At 37.0% G+C, this 27,724-nt stretch overlaps 1 protein-coding gene across 2 annotated transcripts in view; it reads right to left on the bottom strand.

Annotated features, from left to right (window-relative positions):
* Nucleotides 1-27,724, bottom strand: part of EFL1 (elongation factor like GTPase 1) — a 65,095-nt gene that overhangs the window by 28,992 nt on the left and 8,379 nt on the right. For both annotated transcript variants that reach the window (XM_039557709.1, XM_039557710.1), the window contains exons 12-15: nt 26,741-26,840; nt 17,947-18,098; nt 17,060-17,238; nt 16,263-16,398 (exon numbers count right to left, since the gene is read on the bottom strand). In XM_039557709.1, the coding sequence (XP_039413643.1) occupies nt 16,263-16,398; nt 17,060-17,238; nt 17,947-18,098; nt 26,741-26,840 (567 nt within the window). The remainder of the gene's footprint in view (nt 1-16,262; nt 16,399-17,059; nt 17,239-17,946; nt 18,099-26,740; nt 26,841-27,724) is intronic.

Below are 27,724 nucleotides of genomic sequence, written 5' to 3'. Positions count from 1 at the left end.
AGAAATTGATGTTTATTTTAAATACAATAATTTTCAAGAGGCATAAAGAAGAATATAAAATTTCACTTCAAGCTAAAAGAAACCTTTAAGTAGCTCATTTGCAGTTACACAAGCAATAATATTTTGGGAAATAATTAATCAGAAGGATTCTAACCAAATAAAGCACCTTTCAAATGTCTCAGATTAGGACTATTTGACATAATGGGTGTAAAACAGATGGCATGAGAGGGAACAGGGATGTCTTAAATACACTTGTTATACCAGCAGCCTAGGAAGTTACTGATAATGAGTTATTTATCACATGCTCCACTTTAATAGCTAAATTAATTAAAAAATAAACAGAAAATGCACTCAAAAAAAAAAAAATGAAAGAAGTTGCTGCAACATGAAAACCTATTACAGGGCCATTAATACTGACCTCAGATTGAAAAGAATTCTTATTTTTTCACAGAATTATATTTAAATAATGGATTTTAAAAATCAGCTTCAGTTAAGTAATTCTGCCAGTCTGCCTCTGTGTAAATTAAGCATACCAAAATCAAGTATATTTAAAACATAAAAAACCCGTAAAAGTTAGGAATGCTATTTATCCTCCTTATCCCCCCAAACTATTTTCCCCAAAGGAAAGAAGACTGTAATTTTCACCCTAATTTCTGATTACTTCAGTTAATGTATCATCGAGAGTTATTACTGTAATTTGCAGTCTGCATAATTTTGACTTCCTAAAATATTGCAACATATTAACTTCCATTAGCTCTAGGACAAGAAAAAAAATGGGAAAAAAATACACAGATCATTCCTAAGGTAAAAGAATTCTTAAGACTAGTACAAAGGACCACATAATTAAACTGGGCTTTAAAACATTCCTCTATTTCAAAATAAAGAAATTAAATAGAACCAATCATGATTTTTAATGTGTTGTTGCAAAAAAAAAAAAAACCCAAAAGCCAACAAAACAACTAATAAGATTTAATTTTATTGACCTCACATGAGTCTATATGCATTGAGAACATCCCCAACACCGCTCTCTTCATTTGCTGCAAACAAGCATGAGCCTCACACTGACAGAAGATACCAGGGAGGGAGCTTGGAGCTTTAACACCTCCACATCTGGAAAACCCTTAGTGTTTTAATTCCCTTTTCTACAGGAATAACCATAGTCAGTGTCTACTTCATCTGCATTAGAGGATAAAAGCAAAAGAGACCCCACCCCAAAAGGCAGTCTGAGAACACCATCTCAAATACAGCTGGGCTGATCTACAGCCAGCTGCCCCCCAAAAGAACAAGCTTGTCCCCACTTCTGGCCCCCCAGCACCAGCATTTGTCAGACTCTGGGTGAGACAATTCAGGATGCTAAATAAACAGTGTAAAACTAATCTAATAAAAACCAATTTTTCCTCTCACCCAATTTTCACTCCCTCTATCAACGCATTAAGAGGCTCCTGCTGACGTTTTGTCCAAGAACAGGCAATTCACCATATTAATCCTAGTGAAACCTCAGTGGCGTGATGACACCAACCAGAAGACCAGGTTTAACAACCAGCATCTCCTAAAACTAGTTAAGAGACCTTTTCCCCCTTTCCCATCCATGTAGAGGGGGCAGCTAACACCTCTAGGTTGTGAAAAAAGTTAATTGGTCTCCATGCCCCACCTCTGTTGCCCTCCCAAAGGAGGCCAGGCTGGCTGACATTGTGCTGCCTAAGCAGCAGAGCCCACAGATGAGGTATCGAGTGTCACCCACAGGCAACAGCAGTGGCTCGGCTGCTGCTCCAAGACCAAGCAAAACCTTAAAACACACACACAAAAAAAAAAAAAGCCAGCTGCTTTTCTGAGCAGAAGTAACGTGGCCATTTGCCACTGCTCTAAACGTCTGCATCAGCTTTAAACGCTTTGGAAGAGTTCCAGACAGATAAACCTTTTTTACTAAAAATGAGAGGCATTTCTGCTAAAAATGCCTGAGCACTGAAATGACTCTTTTTGGTCAAGAGGCAAGGCTTTCAATACAGTATGTCATACTTCCTGATGGGATTGCGGACACAAAAGAATCTGGTAAAAATGGAGTATGCTTTTAGTCCCTTTTCCAAAGTAAACGCAACTCCTGTAATCACACAGGCTCCCCTCAACAACTTTTAAACACGTTGTCAACTTCCACGAAGTTCACCAGCAAGAGAGAGGGGAGGGTTCAGGTGTAATTAAGTTTCCACAAGTTATGTAAAATCAATGGCTAAGTACTGAAGGGAGACCAAAATTGGTGAGCTCACCGAAGAAAGGGCAGGCAAAACACGATCATTATATGTCCTGGCTGGAAGCAGCTGCCTGGCGACCAGCACACGCATCCCGGCCGGCCAACTGGGACACAACTGCGGGAGAGGGGAGGCGCAGCAGAGAGGGGAGCTGAGGATTTTAAGGACATCAGTCCACAGGAATCCAGGCTTTGTTAGTAACACTGCTCAGAGGACTTTCTTTTGAACATCACGAAACAATTAGTCTTTTGTGCAAAAGCTCCGAAAAATACAACCATCAGGATTCTAGACATTTTATATCCCATTTTGAGAGCTTCTCAATCATGTGTGCTTTCCACTACCTAGTCCTCATCAGCTCCAGCAGGCTAAAGAGTGGGAAATGGGTCTAAATATCTCTGTGTAAGCGCAATAACTGATGGAACAAGAACTGCCAGTGGGTGGCATTCTCATTTACAGTAACTGGTTCACAGCCGTGCAACTCACACCGGTTGGTGACCCAATACTTCAACATTGCATAAAGCATGATTTGTACAAATCTTAACATATGACACTTGGAAAACATCAAGTCTTTGGGTGAGTATTTGTTGCTCAATATTATGTTTCACAAATCCAATTAGTCACTGAAACAGATCTGTGTCAAAGCTGGCACTCCACTGAAGCTTAAAATGTCAGTAACAGATAGACTGACATTATGCCCCATACATTAACTTAACTGTAAAACTTACACATTCAGAGCGGAGTTTTTCTATCTTCCCACCAGTACATTGTCTTGGCACAGTCTGCCTACATTCAAGACAATAATAATGCACTTAAACCAACATCGAGTGTCTTAGAAAAACTTCCTGACTTCAAATTTATTGGGATAACAGAAATTACCTCTATTCTATCCAGAAAAACTTTGGCTCACATCACAGCTGCGGTTCTTACACTCACTGCAGTTTTCCTGCTGCAAACTCTGTTTTCACACAGACAGGACCAGAAGCAAAGATTGCAACACAAAATTCTCAGTACCAAATTAGGTGAATTATCTATCAAAACATGCACGCTCAAAGGAAGGTAACCAAATGTAAAACCCCACAAAATCATTATCTACAGTCCATAACAGTCATGACAGAGGAGCAGCCTTGGAAAATGGAGCTTTTCATTTTTAAAAACCACTCTTGAATTTTGCCCCTATACATAACAGACCTCACTGGAGGGAATTAGGTAGTAGGGAGCAAGAAAGTTTAGAAACTTCTTTTAGTCTTAATTAGATGCAAAAAGGTATCTAAATTTGGTTCCAGGCCTTAATGACAAAATTTCAAAATACAATCAAGTAAGGTGAGCAGGTGTTCTGCATCCTAAGACAAACTCAACATTAACAGCCCCTCGAACATTATTTCTTGCCTATCTATGACTGGAATTAATTCTTTATAAATAGCATTCTTACCCATTCAGATTCTCAAACAAGTAAAACTAGAAGTACTATCTAGGCTTGTTATTTTCAAATCATACCGTTTTGACAATGAAATTACAATAATTTTTACTAGCTAAATACAAAAGGAGTTGAAACACACACTGCTTGGTTTGCGAATTGCAGAATACTTCTAGTAAATATCAGCTTTTCCAATTATTTACAAAATAAAAAAGCACTACAAACAATCTGAACTTTGAGCCTAAACTATCCAGTGCTGCCCCTTTAACACTGTTGTTTAGCAGTGCTCCACAGTTTGACATCAGTTGATACTCCTAAATATAGCTCTGCCTTAAGTCCCCCCCACAGTTCATAGCCCAGACAAAGCCAGCTCCATGACTCACAGCCTGACACAGGCCAAACAACCCTCACAACACTTCTGAAATTTAATCTGAGACATGAAACATCAAAATTTCGAGAAAATATTTAGAAAATTAGTCACTAAAACACAGCCTTTATTAACAGTCTCTTGACTTTTTAACCTTCCCGTTTGCTGCACAGGATTGTGATTCCCTGTGAATCACGTTCTTTCAGTGGGGTTATGTGCAAAAATGATTCCAAACTGGTCTTCCCCACTCAGACTCCCATGCCCTCCATGCAATCCCTCACTGCTTTTTCTGAACTCCTTGAAGAAGCTTTGGTAACAACAGACAATGGAAGGAATAAATGAAGGCTTTTGTGGCTAGTTCAAATGTAGAAGTAGAGGCATTTCACAGCCACAGATGGTATTCACTGGAAGGATGCTGTGTATTACACGCACCTGGTCTACTACACAATAAGAGGAACACTTCTCCACAGGCAGGTGTGAAAGCAGGTATTCTGCTCCTCTCCCCCTTACACAGAGGCCTGGCTAACATTAGGAAGTGCTCCAGCAGGAATTTAGAACACATTCAAGTAAATTGCCCTCACAGATTAGTGGTTTTGCATAAACAGTGCCAGTTAAAAGAAGAGCTTCAGCGTTTACTTAGGCTGTGGTTAACTAAAATATTCTCATATACTCTTACTTTATTGACATGGGATAACTAAGGTAATACAAATTAAAAGTAGAGGTAGAATAACAGAAATACAGAGAGAAAGGTCGAATAGAAAGGGAAAACAAGAGGTTAACACTAAGATTTGGGCTGGGGAGCTTAGGGGGAAAAGGGTCGATTTCAGAGCCACCTTAACACTCCAAAGACAGCTGAGGGAGGTCCAGCCTAATTTCTGCAGTCCGGCTATTACTCTGAGCAGAAAGCAATTAGTGTAGCTATGAAAGTTAAAGAAACATCCACAGAGAAGCTCTTTTTCATATAAAGCAGTAGCTGCTCTCAGGACAAAGAAAGTGTCAAAAAAAAAGAAGCCGAACAAGATGTTTTCATGGTAGTGCCTTTGCTTAACACTACACTGCCTCTGAAACCTACAAATTTCCAAGTTGAGCTAATACGTAAGAACCACGCTGATTGCAGATTTTTGGCTCTCAGACTACTCTGTGAGATTAATTTAATTTAGAGTCAAAACATTTGTAGATTTTCTGCATGAAGAAATGCACATTAAAAACCATAATCCGAAGTTTTCACTACGCTGACAGTGCTGTGAATCTGTATGAGATCTTCACCCGAAGTGGAAATAGCAGCACTTTTTGTATTGTATGAAAAACAGTGTCCTCTGGCTTCACATTAAATGGGAGTAAGCAAACAGTTCAAGGATAAAACAAGTTAACTGGTTCCTATAGCCAGTTCCTGTAAAGAAACATGGACAATTACATGACAATTCTCTAACTACCCTAATTTTTCAAGGAATCATCCTCATAACTCAGATGCTCTGAATATTGAGATATTTGATATTCAACTAAAATACAATCCTTATCAGACAGTTGTATATATTCATGCTATAATAAACAAACTGAGTGAAAACCAGAAGACCACTAAATTTGTTCTTTAGAACTGTTTTGTTCACAGGATACTTGTTTAAAGATGGGAAAAACCCTTATTCAATCAAAGCCACATAAAGGTGCTTCCATTTTGCAGAACCTTAGAGAAAAGTTTGTACAGAAAGAGAGAAGATTAGATATTCAGGACAATTGTAAATTTTTTATTGCTAAAAAACACATATAAAGAGAACAACTTCCTGAGGTACTAAAGCAGAAAAAGGAAAGATTTAAAAGAAAATACTCAGAAGAGAAGAACTCTGCAAAAGTAGTAACAAACTAGATTTAACCAACAAAGCCTACACTGCCTAGAAAAACCACGTTTATCCATCACTTATTCACTGCCTCCATCAGGGCACAGAGAGGATGACATTTTGAGACAACTAAATTAATTTCTAGATCCAAGTTTCTCCTCCCCTGCCCCCAGTGTTATACACAGTATATTTCAGCACTGATAAACATCAGGAATGAAAATCTTTTCTATCATTAATGTGATTATTTGTGTTATTTAGGTTGTGTTGGGAAAAGCACGGTGTCCTGCCTGAGACTGCAAAAGGATAAAGAAGCAGAACTGTATTTGAGGCCTGGCAAGAGAGAAGCTGTGTTAGGACAGAACTGCACACACATACTATACACAATACATCTCTATGATACAGAAAACAGTGATTATCCACATGGATAACTTTATGATTTAATGTCATTTTTACACTCTTCAGTGTCTTTGCAATTGCACACTTGAGTAAAAGTCCAGCCTAAGTGACACCTGAGGCAGCATTCCAGTTACATTTTTATTTAGTTACCTGCCCTCAAGTATACTGTAACTTGATACTCTGACAAATGCCTACATTTCACACCTTTTTGTAGACGAAGTGACTACCTTTGCAATGAAGCTGCAACTTAATTCATCAGATAGAAGTTGAACTTTATCTGAGAAAAACAGCTAAAGGAAAAGCCAGATGATTAAAAGTACACACACCTTTTCAAAGATGTCAGTATTTGATTCATGTATACTATCACAGTAGCAAGAGAGATGCATTTTCCATAAATAACATCCATAAAAAACCCAATATCCTTTTAGAATACAACTTCTCTTCTGCATTGGTAACTGGACACATTCCTAAACAGATTTGATTTATGGTGTCTTTTTCATGTCTGAATTACTATACATGAATTTACATGCAGAAAGGCGTATGTTTTCAAACTCATTTGTACTTAAAGCAATTATTTTGCACCTATTTCTGAAATGACACTGAACATTCTCAGTTTGAATTTTAAAACACTCATGGTCACATTAAATAAAGGAAATGTTCCTTTACAACAGGTTTCTGAAAGTTTGAGCTCTACAGCAACAACTTCTGCAAAGGCAATTCTCTAGCATGTTTAATTCAGAAGGAAGAAAAGCCTAATGCCATTTTGTACAGGGGGATAAAAGGTTCATTTATATAGTCTAAATACAGAGCCTTGTTAAATCAGATAATTTACACCTCTGATGAAAACTGAACCTCAAACACTAACTCCTCAAACGAGGCCTGTTTGCTGAATCTCTTGGACATTTACTCCAATGCCCTGATGTCCCAAGTTCATCCCTGGACTGTTGTTTCCCACTTCCTCAATACAGCATTTCATAGCTGCACTAACAGGCAGGATTTTCTTAGAAATGGAATGCTCATAACTTTGAGTACAAAACTGAAGTCACTGTGGTTCCTCTGTTATAGATCCTCATTTAGTAATGGACACTAAAGTCTCTAGAGATTTTTCACCCACCAAGGCAAGTTAGATGGTTTCCCTTAGAACCACATCAGAGGAAAAGAGGGAGCAAACAGCTACACTACAGACACCTACTAAAAAATGCTGACATTCTAGTTTTAAAGAGGATACTGGCTTTAAAAAAATACAACACACCAAAAACAAAACAAACATGCTCCAAGTAATTTTATAAGCAGACTGAGGGAGGGCATAGCATTCAGGCTCTTCAAATGAAAACATGAGGTCATTTCCCCAAATCATCACTGAGGCATCTCAGTATGCTGTAAAAAAATCCCAAATGCAACATTATAGATGTGAGCTCAGCAAATAACCTCAAAACTTCACCTTAAGGTTTCTATTACCATTTTACGCTGATGATAGTAACTACTTTAACTTCTTCTATTCATACAGTATTGGAAAAGAGGTTCATTAGCCAAGTAATAAATATGGCTATTTCTGTAGATAACTTCTCCCTTTATTTATACATGCACTTTCATATAGGGAGAGACTAAAAATAGTACATTGATGCTGCCTTAAAGACAGTAAGTGTGAAACACTGGGGGAAATCCCCGTCTTTTCATTTTAAAGAGACTTGCAAAATTACACCCATCCAACCACTCACAGAAGATTTGGAGATTTTGGAGATAAGCCAGGTAGTATCTGAGACCTAAACCCACAGTTAGCTACTGAAAGGCTGAGTAACACCTGCCCAGGGGCAATGACTACAGAAGTCAATTGTCCACTCTGACACAAGAGGAGCCAGGCCCCTCTAACACTGGCCCTGAATTCTGAACAATGGATAGCAGTGTGGTAACAAGCATTGGACAAATGTGAAGTCTCATGGCCAAGAATCACTTCTTTTTGCAATAAACACTGGGGTGATAAACAGCCAACTGCCTGCACCTCAGACCCTCTGCCCACTCTATTTCTAGATGTTTATATTAAGTAGCTGCAGAGCATGTGCCTTCTGCTGTGCTCTGAGCTCCTTCAAGCAGCAGTGGTATGAAATTGTCTCGATTCTTGTTAGTCCCACTGCTGCCCACAGGCACACAAGTAGCAACAACCAACACCGACAAGTCTGGGCAGTTTTCCTTCTGGTATTATTTGGGAAACCTCAAGCATCAGCAAGTAGCTGTCTGCAGACAAACCCCACAGAATCAGGAGCTTACCTCGCATTTAGGAGATTATATAGAAATCTAATTTCCATTCACACAAAAGCTCAGATTTTACAGATTATAGAAACTAAGAGCTGCTATAAAGCTGACATAGAATGTTTCATTGCAGTCTCTCCTTTCCTCAAAAACTTAATCATTTGCATTTTTTCACACTATAATCCAGCAGGGGTCCAGAGCAAATTTACAAGCATTTTTGGGTAGATGAATGTATTATGACTTTAGCTTACATAGCCTTATACAGTTCAATTTTTTAAATATTATTAAAGAACCCCTTGTATTTCAGTGGCAAGACAAAACAAATTTTTAAAATCTCATCATCTCATCATGAAAATTAGAGCAGAGAACATTCCAGAAGCACTAGAGAATTTAGAAGTGTTTTTCTTCAAAAAGAATTACTACACTTATGATTTCCTTTTATAGTCTTAATAAGCTACAGTCAGAAAAACAGAAAAAATACAGCTACTCAAAAAGCAATTTAAATTCTAAAAAAAAAAAAAACAACCAAAAACCAACCAAAAACATCCACAAAAAAACCTCAAAACAAAAAAGGCTTTATAAGGAAACTCTTAATCATTCAAAGTATCCTTCCAAAAAAACCAAATTTAGCTGAGTTAATAAAGACACATGTCAGTGCTATAACTCTGACCTAAGACATGGCATGCTTTTTTCCTCTCTAGTGATATCTTGATATTGATTTGAAAACAAGGTAATGAATCACTTATTTCTTTTGCAATAAAGTTTGTCAATTCAAAGCCCCCGAAATAAATCACATTAAATGGTGAGGCAAACAGGGCAAAGGAAACTCAGCAGATGATCAGCAAAATAAACTTCTAATTTCATTTGGTGCTAGCTCATCAGCTGTGCACCATGTCATGTTATGTTGCTCTCTAAGCAATACTAATTTCTCAACCTGCCTTGTTAGAAGCACACACAGCAAAGAGCAGGAACTGCAAAGGGACTAAATCCACTATGGTTAAAATAGAGTTAAAGAAAATGGTTTCAGTTTCCAGCCCTGAAAGAGGCCAAACAACAGATTAACTATTATGTCTTTAGCTCAAAGAAACAACTTGAACATATTCAATTTTTTCAACAATTTAACTACTAATAAAACACTACCTGGGTAGGAAAATAATGTAAGTACTATGGTGTCAGGTAAATGCAGCAGTCCACAGAGATTAAATGTCATTCAACAACAAAATCCATTCAATTATATACCTTTTCCTCAACAGTGCTGGATTACTAAAAACTGGTTTAAAAGGCAAGGTTATTTTATAGGCATTATAAGATGGCAGTTAGAGATAAAAAGTGTAAGCATTCCAAAACTGAAGACAAAGGTTTGAGTTTTCTTTGTTTCATTCAGTACTTTGGGCTAATTTCAGTAACATTCTGGAGGAAGACTGCCCTCCTGTGTTCACCAACCACAGCAGGCTGGGATGAGACAGCCCATGCAGCTGGAATCACTTCAAGCTGGCGATTTTATTTATTTTATTCTTTTTTTTCAAATAATCGCATTACTGATTCAGAGAGAGAAATTAGCCCACCAAATGTTTGCACAGAAATACAAGGCTGGTGAACAGCAGGCCTGTTCCTAGTGCTCTCGCAGAAGGTGGTAATGCCTGCTAGTTGGCATCAGGCCTAGAAAGCCATTCTGGGCCTTTAAAATGGCACTGCTGCTCGCAGCTGCTCTTTGCTCTTAACAGAGGCTGCTTATTAAAAGCTCCTAAATTGTTCAATGAAGTCCTTAAGGAATAAAATGCTTGTTAGACACCTTGTAATGAGGTTAGCTGTACTCCTTCACACCAGCTCTACATGCTACTGCAGCTCTGTGGCACCTGTCTTCAGAAAGGTACCAAAAAATACAGAGGTATGAATCCATCATCACCCACATTTCCTATGCCACATTGTTCCCATGTCAAGAATCCTGTAAGTGCTTTATAAATAATTAAAACATGAAAGAACACTGTATGGGAAAATGAGCATTTTAGAAATGGAAACACCAAGGTACACAACAGTGCGTCAAATGTAGGAAGTCTGACAGTGAGCTGGCAACAGGAGGGACTTCTAGATTCCTGCTTTTAACAATGTAACTTGGTAAGTTAAAAAACCAAATGCTCCTAATTTGGTGGAACACTTGATATTCACATAGCAAACTGCATTTGGAAACATTCAGGAAATCATCCAGCCTCCTACGAGCCCTGCACTAAAGCACTACAAATCTAGTGTCAAGGGAAAAGCTTTTCTTTTAACAGTATTCAACAAGACACAAAAAGCACCTCAATAGTTGTATAGGCAGCTCTAGGATCTAGGTTTGTACACTAGCAAACACAAGTCCACTGTTATGGTACTTGTGGATAAAAAGCAGCACACAGATCAATGACTTAAGACGCATGCCATTCTGAACTCGTGTGTGGGCATGCACAACATGCCTTGAGATAAATTTTATTCCAACTAACAAAAATGTATCACTGAATGATCCTTCAATTATTCATTCAGGAAAAATATGAGACTGAGCCAATTTTTAAAAAATCCCACATGATTACTCACTTACACAACTACCTAAACCAGTGCTTTCAAAAATGTGTGTTGGTTTTTACATCAGCACTTGCTTACATTACTTAGAAATGGTAATCAATATCCAGTATGGGAATTCTAAGCCCTTCAACTGTGCATGATATGATCACAAAATCCACTACCTTTTTCCCTTATTTTTTAAATACTTTCTTACACTACCTCCAACAACCCTTTTTTTGCAGAGAACAAAAAAGCATTTTGTCTCCAATTAGAGGGCAGCAACAAGAAAAATTATTAAAAAGTGAGGGAGAAAAAAATGAAGCTATTATTCTGTGCATCTGGAGGGCATGCACTTGTTAAATCTTTACTTATGAGCCCAGATTACTTTTTCCTCACATATTGCCTCATGATTTTTCCTTTGTCACTTTGGGGATCACTCCGTTCTTTTTACAGTCTTCAACCACAAGAATTTCACAACAACTGCTACAAAGTGATGCTTCTCCTGTAATTGTACTTTTTCTTTGACTGGTTCAAATAAACAAACAAATAAATAAATAAATAAATGTATTTATATACATAAGGGGAGAGAGATTCTTGCATAGGAACAAGCAAATCAACCATCCCCCTTTTCCTTTTGCATTCCCCATAATACAGACTTATTAATAGTTCAAAACACTTACTGGTGTGAGACAGTTTTAATTTAGACTAAATACTCTTAACTTAGAAACATAATTGAAATAATTTAGAACTTGCATATAATAATCTCTTTTGTGGGGCTTTCAACACTGTTTCAATTTAAGTTCTTGTTTTGCCTCCTGGTAAACAAGCAACATTTTTTTCTTTCATGGAAAGACCTAAAAAATACTGCTTCCCCACAACTCTCATTAACAAAAAAAAAAAAAAAAAAAAAAGAATTGTTTGTGGTAATGTTAATTTTTCTATTTGTGTACCTGCATTATCAGTCTCTACGGCTTGTTAAACAATATCTAACACTACTCAGCAAACAAAAGAACTTACCTACAACATCCAAACTAAACCAATTAATATATTCCAACTGGACCACTTCTAATTTTCCCTTTTAGAAGAGAAACCAAGCACTAGTAAGAAGAGCTATGATAATCAAATTAGAGACCAGTGGATTTCACACTACAGCCAGGGTTCACCTCCTGTCAAATCCAACACCTCTGGAGATGTTTGCAGGGCAGCAGGAACCTCCAGTGCCACTGATACTCCCAAGGGGAGTGTCCCAGCAAGAACCTAAGCTTCTGTAACTCTCACTGAAGAAGCTGAAACCTCTGGATAGCCAGATGATTGCCTACATCAAGCTCCTTTTTCTGTTGTATTTTTGCTGTAGGAAAGAAGGACAAGCCTTTAAGGAGCATGGGACAGTTAGAGTAGCTTGCTATTTGCATAGATGATACTATGGAAACAAAGGCCAGTGTTAATTATAGTGTCACTGAGAATGTACATCAGTCCAGCAGTCTTTGGAATATAATATTTAAGTACCATTTCTCTCCTAAAAGTTCCAGAAGGACAGTACTGTCCAAACAGCACATATTGTGTCCGAGGTCTACGATACAGGACTTTTCTTTCCAATGGGTATTCAGACAGCTTCCAAAAGGGAAGCACAAAATGTGCCTGAGATGTCTTGGAATCAAAAATCAATTTATTTTGACATAAGGATTTGGGTGGCACACATAATTGTCACACTTAACGTCTGCAAGTACAGAGTACATCTATATTTGGAATTTAAGCATGGTTCTGGCATACCTAGCTAGAATTCACAAAGCAGAACACTGTTTCTGTTAAGATAATAAGGCCTCAGCCCAAGTGAAGCTGGTACAGAAGCTGATATGGCCCTGAAGTCAGGACAGAATGACCCAGAGACAGCCAGCACTACAATCAGGTCCATGCAGATGGACCACTGGCAAGACCAGGATCTCACTCCCAGAACTGTCAGGGCTGATGCCCACAGGGAGGTTCAAATTCAGCAGCTGCACACCTTGGAATGGCATCTGACGTGACAGAGGACAAATAAGCCATTCCTGAAACAGTGCACAAGACACACGATTTATTTTTGGACCAGTACTCCAACATTTTTCCAAATTAAACCTGCAGATACCTCATGGCCCATTCCACTGACTATCATGTTCTTCATTCAGCAGCCTCAACTCAATACAAGAGCCATCTGGAACCCGAGGGCACATGCCTAATCTGGTATAACCTTATCTGCTGCTCCAGTAACTAAATTCTCCTCCTGCAAGGTCTCTGTTCATTCAAAGGAGTACAAAGAACAGCCTTGCAGTGCCAGTTAACAAGTAAAATATCCTGTCTGCTGGCACAGGACATCTCACAGAGGTGCTGGTGGGGAAAAAGGTGACAAATAAAAAGGTGAAAAATAAGAGAGTACTCTCTTCTCAGAGGGCACTTTGTTCATACACTCCTTTTTAGTTCTCAGATAAATCAACAGTTCTGCTAAATTACAGATTCTACAAACTGCGTGTTTTTGTCTAAGACAAGGATTTTATTCTTTCCATAGACTATTCTGACAAATAATTTTTAGAAGAAGATTTATTACAAAGACTTTATTACCCTTGGTCCCCAAGAACTTTTTGTTTTCAATCATATTTCACCTCCTACTCAAGGCCTACAAAAATGCACAGTAGTCACAAGTTTGCAAAGAAAAATTCTGAATAACAAACAGCTCTATGGAAGGGTTCTATTTTGTATTTGCCATATTACTTGAAAATGACATACTGCTTAAAGCTTTTTGACAAATACTTTTGGCTGAACAGTCAAGCTGCAAACTTCCAACACAAATTAACCAACACAAAATATTTTGTATCTCCTAACTTCCAGGAACTCAAAATAATACCAGAAAATAACTGCCCAAAGCTTTCCAGAATGGCCACACATATTAGACAAGGACATAGTATCTCTTTCCAGCTCGATGTTGTGGAATTCTGTTTGTCACAGCTCTGCAGTTCAAACACGCTACGCTTCACTGCCCTTTCTATTCAGGATATTTTGCAATCTCAGATTTTCATCAGTTAAAAGGAGAGTAGTATTTTAAGGTAATATTAATTGAACAGAAGGAACAAGGGATTAAATCTTTCCGTCTTTGGTAAAACAACCTCTGTATCAAGCCTGGTCTTTGTCATTAAACCTTTGCATAAGCCAGTATAAAGGATAAAAAGGCCGCTTACTAGTAACAAGCAGATCCTTCCTTTCAAGAAACAATGTATAAATATTAGCAAAAAAACCCCAAACCCTGATGAAAAAATCTGAAAAAAATCTATATCACGAGTCTAAAGTGGAAATAGGCAGTCATGATTAACTGTGTATTCCTTATGGCAATAACTTAATTATAGAGTGAAACCACAGAGCTTTCAGAAAAGCTTCCTTAATTTACTATATAATCCACAAGCAATTTCCTTATATGGCTGGAGAGAAATCACTGCTGTGTGCTCTAAAGCTGGAAGACAAATGGCCTTACAAACAGAAATCACTGTTACTAACTGGAATAATAAAAGTCTTGCATCACCATTGTTACACATTCCTTTCATATAAATGCATTGCATTTTCTTCTGAGTGTGGTAAACCATCATCAAATCATTAAATTGTTTATTGAATTTATGTAAATCAACAGTGCAGCCTTACAGGGAAATGGGAGAAACAAAGGAAAGGCATTTAGGATTTTTAGTCTAAAAAAAAAATCATTAAAATTACATTAGATGTAAAAATCCAAATACAGACTTGAGCTTCTATGTTTAACATAAAAATTAAACCTTGCTTTGGGTCATCACTTTACCGTGAGGTGATGACAAAGGATGAAATACCAAACACAGTCTGGCTAACTGTCAATTCTGATCTTAAAATTCCAATGAATTCTTCTAAATATGACCATTTAGAACTCATATTACTGAAGTAAACTGCTTTTCGTTATGGAAAAGTTAGATGCCACTGAAGATCAGCCTTCAGCACCTGACTACCAACAACTTCTGGTAGAATCTGATGGTTACAAAAAGGTTTCTTAAAATTTGGTCCAACTCTTAACACTAAAAACATAACAAAATCCTCACAATACATTTTTTCTCTGCAGGAAGCAGCTCCAGGAGTATTTACTAAGTATGAAGACCACATCCTTTCATTTTTACTGCAGAGTGTTTTGGGATGGGTTTCTTTATTTTTCCCCAAACTCTTAATCATTTTTTGAGGTACACAGACCATATACTTCATCTATTTTCAGATACTCACTCATATACACACTCAGGCACACTCACTCACCATTTTCATACTGCAAATGGTCAATTACAATCAGACTACAGTAAGGTATAATTCAGAATTTTAAAACATTAAGCTTCCAAATGAAATAAATTCACCAGCTGCTTATGTTCTGAATGCTAGGCCCATGATAAAGGAGACAAAGCACAGTTAACTGCCTAAATTAAAAAATTTCAACCCTTACAGGGTACACCTATTTTTCATTAACTATATATATACACCATAAATTTCTAAAAATCAGGCAGTACACATGAAAATATTATTGTATTTTGCTGTAGTTCAAGCATTTTCATTAACACAATGAAAAAAAAGAACCAAGTCATTTTTAGAGTTTACACTTTCTAAATTCTTAACATTACTTTTGTTATGAAAAAAAAGAGACAAATAAAGGACAAAACCAGTGAAGAATGCTACTTATTCTAGAGCAAAGCAGCTCAGAATCTGGCACAAAAGAACATAACTCAATGATTAGGTTGACTTTTACAACTTCGTCCATGGAGAAAGTGACAAAATTGCCACAGCCATAAAAAAAGTAATTTTTAGCACCAGAGTTCAAACAGACCCATAAATAAAACTACACTCATCCACATCACTAGAAATGTCACATTAAAGAACTTCCACTGTTGGGAAAATATTATAAATAATCCTTGCAATTTATGAAATATGAGAATTTACTACTGCCTTTGGCAATTCCTGGCAGCAATGCTTCCCTGGCAATAATCCAACCTGAAGATAACAGGCTAATGTAATCCCCAGTTTTCTCCTCTTCAAAGTGCACACAAATCCCAACTTAATTGGACTGCCTTCCTTTTTTGCACATACAACATACGTAAAAATATTCACGGATTTAAGTTTTCTTATTTATTAATCACATCACACCAATTTCAGTGTATTTTAGATGACATAAGGATTCAGGTTGTAGGAAATTAAATCCTAGTTCTTACCCAGAACATTTCCTGCAGGTACTTCCTCAAGATCTTCAAGCTCTCTTCCCATAAGTAAGTAGAGGTTCTCCAATGTACAGCATGTCATATGAGGGACTGCTGGCAGATCATCTGTGGCAGAGCACTGGGATGACAGCTACACAAAGCACAAAACCGGCATCTGGGTATTTATCACTTAGCTCGGATAAAAACCTCTTCCACAAAACCTCCTTGCATTCCAAAGCTAAAAAATACAACCTAGAGCATTTCCATCTCAAACCTTAGATGGTAAAAACCAACGTACACTCTCAAAAATCCAGGCTTGAGGCAAATAAGTGAATGTTACCAAGAAGATAAAAAAAGATAATGCCTTCTTTGGCAAATTTTAGGTGTGTACTACTTCTGCCTCACCTTTCATTATCACCAAAAAAACAAATGTTTTGAAGTAAATTCAAAAGTAATGAACTTCTTTGATCAGAATCTCAAAACATTTAACTCCAGTTTTCCCAACGCTATTGTGCACCTTCTGTTCCCTAAAAGAATTGCTTTTTCCTTCACATCTTTTTTAAAAACAAAATATACACATACTGGATTTATGGTTAGCTAATACAACACTGTACTTTATTTTGGAAATGTTAAGGTTTATAATGAGTTTGCAATCAGCTATTAGCACAATTACTTAAATTACTTTGATACTTTCTGGAATTTTGCACTTGAACTTTTTTTCTCTCTTTTGAGTGAGACACGTGTAAGAAGTTAAGTCATCAGTGTCTCAAAAGAATCCCAAGTTATTGCAACAGTTCACAGTCACCTCTTACCTTGTGCAGAGACTCAGCAGGATCATATTTTGGTCCTAAAACAAAGATTCTTTGCCCTCTTTTCACCACGCCGCTGAACACTCTGGCAAAAGCAATGAAATAGTCCTTGTTGTCTGCTTCCTGTTTCACAGCCTTTGAGGTCATGCTGTCTCCTTGACCAGTGAGCTGTTGCTCTTCACCTAACCAGTCAGAAAAATACATTAAGCATAAAACCACTTTCCTCATCTGAAGGGAAAAAAGTCAGCTATATATTATATTGCCACATGTGGCGAATCACAGAATAGTTCCAGTTAAAACAGACTTTTAAGATCCTGAAGTCCAACCCAGCACTGCCAAGTCCACCACAAACCCATGTTCCTCAGTGTCACATGTTTTGAGTATCCCCAGGGATAGTGACTCAATGACTTCCCTGGGCACACTCTTCCAATGCTTTACACTTTTGGTCAAGAAATTTTTCCTCTAAACCTTCCCTGGCACAATCTGAGGACATTTCCTCTTGTCCTACCACTAAAGACCAACCCCCACAACTGCTACCCAGTCCTGCTGCTCATAACACTGCTTTTGTACCAATTTATTGGCTGTTTGGCGTTGAAAGTTACACAGTTTTTAGCAGAGCACCTCCTTCAAGCATCATATCCCTTCAAATAAAGTACTGAGATCAAGCACATTCTCAGGCTAAGGAACATGAATCCATGCCACTATTTCACCATTTATGAACTATCAGCTTTCTTACAAACCCCTCCTCACTCTTTGTTCAGTTCCACACATTGAACTTTGGACTGGCACGTGGATGATGCACGATGTGGATTTGTACACAGCCCCTTGGCAACACCAAGACACTACTATCAAACATCCTCCTAAAAAACAGGTATCAAGGTACCACACACCTTTCGTATCACCAGTGTTCCCAGTTACTTCAGATGAATTTTCACTTGGGGGCTTTTCTGACAGCTCCTTCCCTTGACTTGCTGCCAATTTTTCTGCATGCCTTCGTTTCGCAAGTTCGCGCCGATGAGCGATTTCTTCTTGAGTTAATGGCCTACATTGTATTTTAAAACATCAGTATTTGGCAATGTCATTTATCTTAAAATAAATAACAGTAATTAGAATACTCTATTTGATATAAGTAAAAACTCATGCAGAATGCCTTTTGTCCCCCAACACTGTAATCTGAAGTCAGCTAAAATTTACAAAGTCTTCCTCTACCATATTTAGGCTTTCATTTTTCTTCCAAATACATAGAGATCAAATACTGTCATTTTTAATTACTCGTGGTATCTTTATTATTTCAAGGTAATCTTTATAGCAAGTGCTCAAATGCAGGGAAAAGTCTTTGCCTGTTAAAGCTACCTTTCATAAAGTGAATAAGCCCATTAAGGCAGAAGACTTAAAACAGACAACAACAACAAAAACAATTTTAATACTCTGATGCATCTATCCACTCACTGGTACACCCTGCCTTAAAGCAAAGTGCTTCAAAGTATGATTTAAAGCAATAAATAATAAAAGATAAAGAATATTATCAACATGCTTACGTAAGGCAGTATAAAGAGACTCGTTTGTCAATGCAAGCATTTTAAACAGCAAAGTGATGTTCATTACACACATATGAAATCTAACAGCACTGCCCAAAACTGTCCATTTGATTTTTAAATCTGGCCCTAAGTAAGTTATTTGATGTTATCCTCTAATTTAATGATTACAAAGATAGAAAATAAATTCAGATACTAGTCATCTTCTCTTTTCAGTTATTACTCTTATTTCTATTAATGTCCCATATAAACGAGGGGAACCTAATCATTACAGATACTTTCAAGAATAATCTATTCTGTTTACTAATTTCAGTATCAACAAATTCTCAAGTAATGTGCCGTTATGTGCCTGCATTAAAAAATAATCTTTAGTGCTGTAACTTAAAAGCAGAAGAAATAACTAAGTTATGTAGACGTAATTTTTTTAATGGAACCAGAATGCTTTCAATGTTGGAGTTTTTTGTTTGTTTTTTGGTTTTTTCTGCATTGGGAGCAATGAACATATATATTGCTTTAATTCTACCTCAAGAGAAGGAACAGAAGTCTTTCTATCCTAAAACATGCATTTCTACAACACAACAGGACAAACTAATCACCAAGTCTTAGACCTTGACTTCAGCTGAAGAAGGTGAACATAACCCCACAGCAAAACCTCACCTACATGACTTGTCCTGCATTTGCTCACAGGATAGAGACAAAAACAACAGTCCTTAGTGTTCAGATGGTTTAGGATTTTTTCAATCAACTCCATGAAACACACAGCATTAAAACAAAAAGTGCCCCATTAGTCGTTTTAGCTTGTTTAGTAGCCTTGGACAAGTCACTTCCCCTCTTCAGCCTCCACACTTACACAGGTCAAGATTTCCTGAATAGCAACAGTAATGAATGATAAAGAGGAAGACAACCACAGGAAGCACTACAGCAGTAGAGTAATTTTTGTTTACAGAACAGCCATATAAATATGATCTCTACTAAAAAAAAGGACAGCAAGATTGACTCACTTTGCCACATCAACTATTACACACTTCAAAATATGGAAAAACCCTTTTAATCACAGGTCAAAGGTTTTATGTGCAGTCAGTAGTTACTGAACACCTACTCTGCTCTTAACTGGATTAATTAGGGGCAGGAAGCCTTGAACAGATTACATGGCTGAGAACTCATGCCAGTAAGATTTTTATTTATATCATAATCAGAATGATTTCCTTCAAGAAAATCACCTTGCACCTTCTGCAAGAGACTTAAATTAAGAAATGAGACACTTCATGAATCAAAATTCTTTAAAGAACATGAAGAAATCACTTGGAACAGTTATCATGCTTATCTTGAACCCAAATGTTCAATTTGAAAGAGTAAGAAAACTATACATAAGTTAAAAATCTCTCTCAAAGTTACCTAAGAGAGGCCCCAGGATAAAATGTCAGAATTTGAAGCACAGACTTTTAGAACTCAGAATCTGGGACAGACACATTGCATGTTAGAGAAAAGGAGAATGCAAGACAAAATCACCACTTCAAACTTCTTAGTAACTTCATTTTTTTTTAAAAAAAAGGAAAAAAGTGTCTCTTAAAACATGACAGAATTAAGAAAATGGATCTCTGAAATTTCAAATACTGTGGTATTTCTGTTTGGCTTCTTTATTTTACTGCTAAAGAGAGCGAGGCTTAACAATACAAAATGCAAAGCAGATGGTGGAGAAGAAAACTTTTTTATAATTTTTTTTTTTCCTGAAGGCAGCTGTTCAAAGTTATTTAAAGGTTTGGAATGTTAGAAAAATTTCTAGAGGAGATAGATTGATAGGGAAAGTACAGATCAGACAGCCAAGGGTGTGATAAACATAGTCTATATATGATGGCATAGTATACATACAGGGACTGTGTATGCATTCCAACACATCTGATTGTCCAAAAATACTTTTCATTTTTGTAAATAATCCTGAGAGTGAAAGAACAAAGTTTCTTTGCTTTTTTCCACTTTACACAGTATTTTCCCAAGTATCAGTATATTTAGGTGTCAAATAGCCCTAACCACAAATATTAAAGGTACCTTAAGATTTTGAATGCACTGGTCTAAGTTGCAATATATATAAACACACTTAATAATATTCTCATTTTGCTAAAAAAGCAGATTGAGTGTAGGTGGGACTTTAACTAGCAGGTACAACCTAGACTTCCATCCTGGTTTCTGTCACCATCAATTTCTATAAAATTAGCCACTCCCAGTAGTATCATCAGAAACTACAAAAAGATAATGTTGTCAAACAAATCCTTTTATAGAGTTGTAACACAATCAAGCAGAACACAGAACAAGATTAATGCACATAAGGCACTGGATCTGAAACAAAACCAGTTTCAAATTATACCCCGATTTATTCAATTTCTCCAGTTGGCAAAACCAATCAGAAGCAAAATCAATTTTGAACAAAAGCTGCCCACACCAAAAGAATGGTTGCTTCTTCTTTTTCCCCCCCTTCCCCTTTTTCACTCCATTAGAAAGGATCAACTGCCTCATAATATTGGCAGGAAAAAAAAATGGCAACATGCAGTCACACAACAACCAGCAAATAAAAACTCTGTATCAGAAAGAGATTCCCTGCCTCCAGAGAAATGCTACAGCATCCACACACGGGAACCTGGCACAAGTAAGGGAGCTGGCATAAAAGGGCGACCACATCATTACCAACTCATCTTAAACTCAAACATGTCATAAACAAATGCTCTGGAAATAATAATGTGGGAAAGAGTATAATATCCATACTATTGGCATTTAATAGATTGCTGATTAAAGGCATTAGATTTCAGGTTATGTAAGCAAGCTCCTGCTGACTACTTCTATGATTCCCACATTCCCCCAGGATAACACATTTAGTTCAAAATGAATGACAACTAGACTTCCTCATGCAATCAATCCTCTGAACATGATAGCTTTTCTGCTCTTTCAGATTATCAAACACAGACTTCAATCCAATGCAGTTCAAAAACTCAGAGTGAATGATCAGAACAAAACCCCCAAAGACAAATTTGCCTTTGATTATTGAACTGTTATGTTTATGTTTTTAACCTCCAGACCATTTTAAAAACGAAACACCACAGTCAAAACACCAACTGATTTCCAAAAGACTAATAGCACTGCCAACAAGTGTCTGTGATGCATCTCTCATGCCACGAACAATGGTTTTCAAGTTCTGAGAATGCTTTCTCCCCATACAGCTTTTACCAGTTTAAACTGCATGAGCTCATGGACACATGTTTGACTTCACAAGATGAGGAGGAAGTAATTTCTGATAACATCTTTAAATCCATGTAATTTATAGAGAATCCTATTTGTGACTACTCTTCAGAATTAAGCTCTAGTGAAATCATTGGCTGCTGCTCTGCTCACCTGGTACTCAGAGTTCTGTTAACAACATCCCTAAGGACAGCTGGGTCAAGTGCAGTTTGTTTGCTACATTTCAGCACAGTGTATGTCCAGTGGCTTTCCTAATCCTTTAGAAGCTCATTAATTTCTGGATTAAACTACTTGATGTCAATGGAACAGTTTCCATTCACAAACTAATGTACATCTACTAAGATCACTTACTATCGGTTCTACTGCAATGAGACTGCTACGCAATTCACAGTAGAAATAAATGAGTAAACACAAAAGGAGCAACTGAAAATTATCCAAATCAGAACTTACATGAAATTTCACACAACAGTCTTACCCTTTCAACAGGGAATACTCAACAACTGCTTGTATTACATTATATGGCAGTTATCTTTCGTCCTGACACATGTAATGAAATAAGGTATCAATCCCAAGCTGTCACACTCTGCCTGGAAAAACACTCCAGACTGATAGAGCGGCCTCTGATTTATCTCACATGCTAAATGTGCAAAAAAGAAAAGAGAAACTCGAAGCAAAACTCTTCCACAATGTTACAAGGTTTACTCACTTAAGCTCACCATTACACAAACTACACCATACGCAGAGATTCAAAATTCAACCATTACTGTGTATCTCTTTCTTGGATCAGTTGCCAAGGTCTCAGCCAGATTTAAATGTATACTGTTACTGAAATCTATTCCATTATAACCATAATAAGGGTTTTAGTTTTTGAAAAGCATTTATTAGACTTTTAATTATGCAACTGGTTGCCAAATTCAGATGCTAACCTGTAAATCTGACAGCCTATTCAGATGATACATGCCCTATTCATTTCTACTGCACCAACTACAATTTAGAACAAACTACTAAAGAAAACAAAAGATGATGGGTTCAGATCACACTGAAGTCGCTGCAAGTTGTATTGCCTTAAACATATAAATTAATTTACTTGCAAGACAGTAATTTCTTACAGAGCTTGGAGCTTTATACAGGTTCTCATTTTGATCAATTCATTTCCGCTGAAGATTTGGCAAAAATCACAAGACTTTCTTTTTCCAATACACTTTTTGTAAAGCATTAGAAAGAAAACAAATGAAGCACGCTACAATCTGTTTGTTTAAGACATGCTCACAAGCTGTAGCACAAAACAAAGAAACAACTATCATCGTAATTTCATGCAGAATTGTATGGGGAAGTGTCTGTTTCAGGGTGACACCTTAAAAAAAAAAAAAAAGTCCTGATTTTAAGCTGACTGAGGAGAAAGAAGAATCTTTCACATTATCTGGAGGAAAATAGTAGAGGTATTATAGGTTTTATATCCCCCAGGGCAGTAATGGAATATAATTTTAGTGCACTAGCTTATCTGTTCAATAGACTTCTCTTTATTACCACTGGAAAGTAGAAATGGAATTTCTTCAGTGCACTTTATTTATTTACATTATTCAGGATTATAAGATGGACTTGAGGTAACATAAAAGGTTTGCTTCCTATGCTCACGTGGCATTACATCACTGTGAGATTTACACAAAAAGCTTTACTTAGTAGATGATTTCATCATAACAAACATATGATATTCAGTTTATATTTTCCTAACATTTTACATTAAATACCCCTAGCAAATAGCTGGAAGTAATTGCAATTAACTACTAAACATTTCTCTTTTATACTGGGTTATATACAGACAGCATTCTGAACCTCAGGAAAAGCAAACTGGTACATTTATATACCCTGTAACCTAAATGACAAGTTTGGCTTTTATTTATATACCTACACTCGAGCATTCTGTCTTAGACAAGGGCTCAATGTCACACACCAGCAGAAATGAGAGAAAGAAACAGCATATGCTGAATGAACATCTAATATTGCACACAGCAACACTTTAGAATAAATAACCACCAGCATCATCAAATAACCATTACATAAAGCAAGTGGAGGAAGGGCTCTAATCTGTTTGTCTCCTCTGCCTAACCAACAATTTACACTTTTGCCTGACTTGGTGGGAATTAGCAAATAATTTCAGAAGCTCAGACAGAAGAAACTGGAAGACAAAACATTTGCACAATTCTCATTTCTTTACAAAACCTGGTAAAAATGAATGACATACTGGTACCGTACAAAAAGGCAATTGTCAAATCTTTCAGAGGAAAGATAAATATAAGATGACAACCTGCTTTAACTTGACAATGAACCATTTTCCCGTGTATTCTGCTACTTAAACAGTAAAAGCAAAATCATACCAGTTTTAGCATAGAATCTATTCATTTTAAAGTGACCTTCAAGGAGATATTAGTTGCCAACAGCAGTCTCAAAGGAGGTCGTTTTAATTAAAAATCCATCCTTTGTTATCATTTACTGTACACCCTGGACTTAGAAGAGCTTTCTGCTTTTCCCAACTTATGCTTAATAAGTATTACAAGCAGATGGCAGAAATAAGGCAAACTATAAAAAACTACGAAGTCAGTTTGAATCTTCTAACAAAGTTACAAAAAGGTAACCTTACCCAATACCACCTCACAAAAGGAAAAAAGAGACACTAGCATGGATCTACACTTTTTTCCCCCTGGAAGTAGAAGACAAGTCTTGCAAAAAAATATCTGGAGAAAACTCCTCGATTTTTTTACCATGCTTTAACATGCTCAAAATCAGTCCTTCCACTCCCAAGGATGGGATCCCACTCTCAAGGGATGCAAATAACCTTGGATCAGTCCAGCAGTCAAACATCAAGATACATGAGAGCACAGTTATGGCTCCTCAAAATTAACATGTAAGTGAAACATACAACATGGATTAATGTTCTTTAATAGGAAAACATGAAACAATTGGTAATAGACATAGTGTAGATATTCTTTGTTTCTCCCCATGTTCAAACATTCTTAAGGAGCACCCTCATGGAATGCCTGTTTAAATATCGGATCTCACATGCTCCTCTCAACCATCACTCAGTTCTGTTAAGCACAATCTTCACTGTGTAACTGTAAATAGCACACAATGACCAATACAATTAAAAATATGCTCAAGAACTACAGATACACAATGCTGTGTTTTTAAAACACTTGGATTTTGTTTCATGGAGATTGCTTTCCTTCATTAGAACTAACCTCCTTTTCCAATTTCTTCAAGAACTGCTTACCTGTGGAATCTTAACAAAGCAAGTATTGAGAAATACACATTTAGCTCTATTGCTGTTTTTCAAATAGTGGAAGCCAACTGTCACCTCAAAACAAAAACTTTAATATTATCTAATCAGCAAAATCTGACAGTACTAATAATGACAGATTACCTCAAAGAAAAACATAAATGTGATTTCATTTTAATATTAGCTAATTAGTAACTAATTGAGTAATTTAATACGAAGGCCAGCAAGAAATATTTTTCACACAAACTACAGAGCAAGACACTACAATTTTCAATGGACTGAATAAACAGAGAGAAAGAAACTAAAATCTTGAAAATTTCTCTGTCTGGCATATGTAAAAACCACCTTTGCCCCATGTCACATCCTCATCACCTCAAAGACTCTCGATTCTCCCAACAAATAAAAAACCAGGTCACTATCAGTAATAGAACAGCCAAAAAGTGATGGCCTCAGTGTAGGTGTCTCTGATAACTGGAGCCCATCCCCTGGAAAGGAGACAAAGCAGGAATGGCGCTGCTGTGCCACACCTGAGCGAGAGCTCGTGATTCCCAGACACTTCAGGGCAGCACTCAAAGCAAAACTGCACCATCTAGTGTCTGCTCAGTCCATGCACACAGTGCATCCTTTCCCTGAATTCAAACAGTGCAAAGAAGATTTCTGGTGGAAGATTTGTAGAAAACCTTGGTAAGAAAAAAATTGAAACAAATCTAGCAAGCGGGTGAAAAACCTAAGGTAGGTAGTAAAGCTTTCAAATATTACTACAGTAGCAGAATTTTTTGTACAAAGATTAAACACAGTCTAATCCAGCAGGAAAATTATTATTTTCTCTATTACTTTGCTGTACAGTGACAATCCCCCCAAAAAACATGAAATGGCCAGTTAACATAGAAGTTGCCTACTGAAAACGCTCCAGAGGCTTGGAGGGATGAAAGGTTAAGATGAACCTCATTCTTGTAAACTCATCAGGAAAGTACATTTCTTCTGCAGAAAAAGCAGGTGGCTTCAGGTTAAAGTAGTACACTTAAAGTGTGCCAGGAACATGAGATCTAGAAGGACCTACTCCTCAAAGAAAAGAAGATGGCTATTGAACAACAAAAGGCTGCAACAAAAAATCTTCCAAACCTCCCAGAAGAAAATCCATTGAAGCGCATTAATGCCCTTCAGATCACTGCAAACAGTCAGTCAAGACTTGGACTACTTTAATCAACCCATTTTATTTTGCTGTTGCAATGGACAGGATGATCACTGAGCTGTTCTGCCCAGTTTGATGGGAAGTGTTCCTTGGTAACAACACAAGGTGCCACGATCATGCCAACACAACCTCACTGAAAAACCAAGGAAGAGTTAAAAGTCCATCACTTCCACCAGACATTCTCAAACTGCTTACCCTGCATGCATTAGGATGATACCTCTGGACAACAGTACTACTCTCCAACAGATTTGCTGTACCTTCTAAAACTACTGTGATGAAACAATTACCTCCTGAACTCATTCAGGAAATCTTCACTTCCAGAAAAGACCACTGAATTTCAAAAATTCATTAATTATTTTCTCAGGTCTAAGCCAATTTATCCATGCCTTCAACATAATTTTTTCCACCAGAAGTAACTAACATAGATCAGAAAGTAAAATGTTACATTTTCTTACCTTGGTTTGTTCTGTGGCAATGCCTTTGCATCAACAGGAAACATTTTGGAAACAAAGACAATAACTGGGGCTGTTCCTTCACTACTGCATTTCATAAAAGCTGAAAAAAAACATAAAATGAAGTTATTTTCACTTTTTTCCCCCCCAGAAGTATGGGCAAAGCTATGACTTTACATTAATTTTGCAGGCGTTACTGTTTATTTGCTGTTTCAATGGATAATATGCTAAGGACAAATGAACAGGAAAAAGTAGGAAATTTCTCTAGCCTACTCATTTGATAACACTGCCTCTATTTTCAAGTGTGCTTTGCAATAAAATGAGCAAAACTGCAAAAATAGAACTCTTGATAAAAAACCTACATATACTCCAAATAAACAAGTTGAGTATACAGGCTGATTTGGATCACAATGGAAACCAGAGAGCAGCACAGGATTAAGACTGAACACTATTCAATACCTCAAAGTATTCTCCCTCCTTTCAAACTAAAGGAGGAAGACCTGCAAATGTCGAGATGCTCACAAAATCCTAACAACTGCACTCCAAGAACTGATATTCCTCAAAAGATGAAAGATTCACACAAAACTCATTCAATGCTTAGGAAATTCCCATAAACTATATTTTTCAGCCAACTTGAAACACATAAAATTCAAACTACACAATACCATTCAAAACTTCTAACATGGAAACTGAATCATTTTCTACACTTCTCCCTTTTATCTGAAATATGAAAAGACCACAGAGCAAAGACAAACAGAAGCACAAGACTCCTACTAAAAATTAGCAAGATACTAAATGCCAAAGTCCACTACTTGTTCATAACCAAGAGCAGCAAGATCTAAGTTTACAGAGGCAAATTTCTTCCAATTAACTTGCACTAATACAGTGTTGAATACTGTCTGGAGAATTCCATGCTTTCAAATGTTCAATAAAGGATGAAAAGCCAGTTTTGTTACCCCTGGGAAACAATTCCTAACAGCCTGTCAA

Source organism: Corvus cornix, chromosome 10 (assembly GCF_000738735.6).
Source record: "Corvus cornix cornix isolate S_Up_H32 chromosome 10, ASM73873v5, whole genome shotgun sequence".
NCBI classification, from domain to species: Eukaryota; Metazoa; Chordata; class Aves; order Passeriformes; family Corvidae; genus Corvus; species Corvus cornix.
This window is presented reverse-complemented; position numbering and strand designations above follow the sequence as displayed.